This window comes from Phoenix dactylifera, unplaced genomic scaffold (genome assembly GCF_009389715.1).
Source record: "Phoenix dactylifera cultivar Barhee BC4 unplaced genomic scaffold, palm_55x_up_171113_PBpolish2nd_filt_p 000581F, whole genome shotgun sequence".
NCBI classification, from domain to species: domain Eukaryota; kingdom Viridiplantae; phylum Streptophyta; class Magnoliopsida; order Arecales; family Arecaceae; genus Phoenix; species Phoenix dactylifera.
Window position 1 is genome coordinate 169,532 of NW_024067982.1, and position 4,520 is coordinate 174,051.

Consider the following 4,520-nt stretch of genomic DNA (forward strand, 5'->3'; position numbering starts at 1 on the left):
GATTGGTTGCAAGAGTAGAGGAATTGTGGAAGACTTGAAGGTAGCCTTATCTCGGAAATTTGAGATGAAGGATTTGGGTCCAACCACGAAGATTCTAGGCATGGATATTCTCAAGGATAGAACCAAGAAGGTGCTGCATTTATCTCAGGAAGGTAACATCAGAAAGGTCTTAAGAAGATATGGCATGGATGGAGCAAAATCAGCGGCATTACCAATAGCCGGTCATGTCAGTCTTTCGAAGACAATGTCACCATAGACTGAGGTGGAAGCTGAGGAGATGAAGAGCATTCCATATGCTTCAGAAGTTGGGAGGGTGATGTATACCATGATTTGCTGTAGACCAGATCTTGCACATGCAGTTAGCCAGGTCAGCAGGTTCATGGCTAACCCTGGCAAAGAGCATTGGAGAGCACTAAAAGGTGTTTTCAGATACTTGGTGGGCACAGTTGGAGTTGGTATTTTCTATGGACAGGAAGGTAGCAAGGAGAAAAATTCTAACATGACCAAGGAGAACCAGAACCGAATGATTGGTTTTGTAGATGCTGATTACGGAGGAGACATGGACACACGACGTTCTACCAGAGGTTATGTGTTTTGTTTGAACGGAGGTCCAGTGTCATGGAGATCAAGCTTGCAACCAATCACGGCATTGTCTACAACGGAAGCGGAGTATATTGGCATCACAGAAGCTGCCAAGGAAGCTCCATGGTTGAAAGGATTGGCATTGGAAATGGGATTTGCATAGGAGGCTGTCAGGGTGCATTGTGATAGCCAGAGTGCACTATGTTTGGTTCAGAACTCGGTCTATCATGCGAGGACCAAACATATTGACATCAGGTACCATAGGATTAGGGAGTTGGTGGAAGAACGTGAAATAGAGCTAGCCAAAGTTCATACGAAGGAGAACCTGGCAGATGCACTGACCAAGACTCTTCCAAGGGATGGCTTCCTCAGGTATGTGACGCTGATGGGATTGATGGACTAGGAGAAGCTTGCAGAGGCTTTGGAGCACCAAGGTAGAGATTGTAAGCTCATGTGTGGCGTATCTAAAGGAAAACCAGCTCAAAATTTAGTTTTTGCAAGGCTGGGGTTGACTCATGGAAAGTTGGGGTCTAAGAGTTAGGGTCGACCCCAAGAAGTCATAGGGAGACGACAGAGAGCACTTCTCTGTCGGGTGAAGGAAGGGTCGACCCAGGAAGTCACAAGGAGACGACAGAGAGCTGTTTTCTGTCGTCTCAGGAAGGGGTCGACCCTGGAAGTATTGGGATCGACTCCAACGCCGTGTTAGGCGTGCCATTCAGTCAATGACGGAAATTTTTGGTTTTTGATTGGCTTAGAGATTTCATGATTTATGTTCCTAAGGGTCTAAGTCATTCTTGGGCTAGGTTTAGACTCAAGGGGAGAGAGCATGTAAGTCATGGACTTGGTTGAGTGCTTTCTAATGTGGCTTAGGGGGAGATTGAATTGGTTTGGGATTAGACTAAAATTGAGAGCCTATATAAAGGCCTGATGTAATCAGTTTTAGGGTTATCACTTGTATTATTTTCTGGAGAAATAAGAGCCGCCAAAAAACTTTCTCCCACATTCTCTCTTCTCTTCCTCTTCTTCTCTACGAAAACCCTAGTATGTGATTGTGGTTCTTCATCTCTTCTTCCTTCTTTCCCCACACGGCCTGACGCCCTAGGGGACGCCCTAGGTTAGCGGATATCAAGGATCCACATGCTTCCGCACAGCGCCAACAATTTTTATAATTGCTAAGGAAGCTTCTATCGAGGTTAGATTATGTATTTTCGTCACAAAAAATACAAATTCCTTTTACGTGTTTGCAATGCTAAAATTTTTTGATACAAATGTTGAATAGAAGATTTAACTTATGTGTTGCGATATGAAGATCATTATGCAGTTGACCTTTCTATTATCTATAATTTTCATATCCCTTATATTTTTTTCTTTTCTTTGTTTAGTGACATTATAATTACCTATTTGAGTTAGGAGAAGCTTCTTACTTATGGACAATTGTAAGCATCTGACTACCAACTAGACGAATAAGCATAATAAAAAGTTCACCAATAGCTAGTGTTTTCTTTGCCTTCTTCAAGAAGTTTTGCTAAAAATAGTTTTTCTGGCCTTTTTCATACTAGAGTCCCTTGACAAAAGGCTCACTTTCAACTTGGTAGAAAAGAATAGCATCTAAAGAGCACTGATATGATTTATGATACTCTTCAGAATATAAAAGGAAGTGACAAGGTAGGTAGTGGAAAAACAAACTAAGGCAAGTTAGAGAAGGTATTTGCCATTGGAGCATCGATAAAATCTAGCTAGCATCCATGCATGGTTATCATTAAAGGAAGAGAGAGATTTAGCTTGGTGAACTACTTCTAAGATGAACCCAATCTTCTTCTCATGATCATGTAATAAAAGATCATAAACATGTGCAACATATGCACTCCAAAACGAGTACTCTTTATACTTCATTTTCGGTATTCTTCTAGCTACCTTACCTCAAGATTCATGATTTGTAATTACTTGGACAACATTTTCTGGACTAGTTTGTTCTATAATTTCTTATAATATTAAACTAGATGTGCAAATGCTTTGAAGAAATACAATTAACGCATCTAAATAATAAATAAAAAAAAGTTTATCAATTTGTTTCCACGTTGATCTTTTTAGCCATCCGCTATTAAGGTGCAATCATATATCTCACAAATCGTTCAATGCTTTTGAATAATTTCTTTCACTATCCAATGATTTAATTTTGTAATAATTTGCAAGACAAGTCATATGATGTAGGGGTCCTATATTATCTATCATAATTGGATATTGCAGGAAGCATTCTTCACATGAGGTAGAATTTTGCCACATTAAATGAGAATGTGCTTTATATATAGAACATTTGATCATAAGGGCATCTACATAATTGACTTTGCTAGGATAGGGCATGGTCAAATAAAATTGGTGGATCTCTTCTACTTCCTATGTATAGAGTAGAGATGCCAATATCTACAAATATTCTATGACTAAAATTTCTAACTTTTCCACCTTTACCATGACTAGACCTTCCTAAATCAATGCAACATCTTCCATGACTAATATCATCTCCCTCTACTATCGTAAAATACTAGTGTGGGATCTCATAAACATCATCGTCATCATCATCATCATCATCATCAATATTTGTTACTGTTGTCGGATCCTACTCCATAGCTTCCTTTCTTCGATATTGTGGAGTACATAAAAAATTATTCCATCAAAGATTTTTTAACATATAAAAGGAACAAAATAGACAAGAATTGACTATCTTTTTCCCAACATATGACTCCCCATTTGAGTGATAGCAATTATTACTATTTTATCATAGTAATTACATTGAGTTTTGTACCAAAAAAAATTACATTAGGTTATATTTTTGTGATGAGTTTATTAGCACACTAACAATCACTACAGAAAATGTGTTTTTCCGAAGCTTTTTTTTTCTGATGCTAGGGGCAAGCGTCGGGAGATTTTGGTTGAGCGTCGAGCTTTACCGACGCTTTAAAAAAGCGTTGGTAAATTTACGGAAACGACGACGCTTTTTAAGTGTCGACGAAAGCCCTTCACAACCACTCGCCCCCCTCTCTTTATATTCTCTCGATCGATGCCCTAGCCGCCCCTATTCTGTGTCTCTGATCCACATCTGCCCCACGCCGTGTTCTTCCTTCTTCCTTCTTTCCTCTTTGGCCGTGGTGGATTTCGCTTCGAGCCCTCTGGCGCGATGAAGGTGACTGTTGTCTCTCAGAGTGGCAGAAAAGTCATCAAGGGCGGGATCGAGCTCAAGGATTCGGTGTGCCCCTTTCCTTTTCTCTCTTTGTTTCCATAAAAGTTTTGATTTTTATGTTCTCTCTTCTTCCTTCTTTCCTCTTTGGCTGCGGTGGATTTGGCTTCGAACCCTCGAGCGCGATGAAGGTGACCGTTGTCTCTCGCGGCAGCAGAGAAGTCATCAAGGGTGAGATCAAGCTCAAGGATTCGGTGTGCCCCTTTCCTTTTCTCTCTTTGTTTCTAGAAAAGTTTTGACTTTTATGTTCTCTCGGTTTGTCTTAGGTCCGTCAAAGTTTGGATTTTTGGTGTTCTATACTTCTAGTCTTTTTAAGTGAATTCGTGTTGCTTGTTGAAATTACCCTGTGGATCTTGTGGATGACTGCAATTAAAATTCTATCTTGGGACAGTTGAAATATGTTTCTGATGAGTATAAAAACTGAGAAAAATTGTTCTTTGATGTGTTTGCAGGCCACCGTGAGCGATCTACAGGATGTCATTCATGCTTGAAGTAAGTGATCGAGAGGATCTCTGACTGTTAGATTTTTTTCTTGTTACGATTTCATGCTTTAAATGATGCTGAAGGCTCTTAAAGAACAAAATTCATCCTTATTTGATGAATGTAGTGAATGCCATGAACAGTCCCACTCCTATAATTTTTTTTTTAAAAATGAGGCTTTTAGCGATGCTTTTAAGCGTCGCTAAAAATCAATTTTTTACGATGC

The 4,520-nt window shown here is 39.6% G+C and overlaps 1 protein-coding gene across 1 annotated transcript; it reads left to right on the forward strand.

Moving 5' to 3' along the window:
• Positions 1-277: 277 nt before the first annotated feature.
• LOC120106620 (secreted RxLR effector protein 161-like) lies at positions 278-745 on the forward strand. The gene has a single exon (XM_039119599.1). The coding sequence runs from the start codon at positions 278-280 to the stop codon at positions 743-745; it is 468 nt and encodes a 155-aa protein (XP_038975527.1).
• Positions 746-4,520: the final 3,775 nt, after the last annotated feature.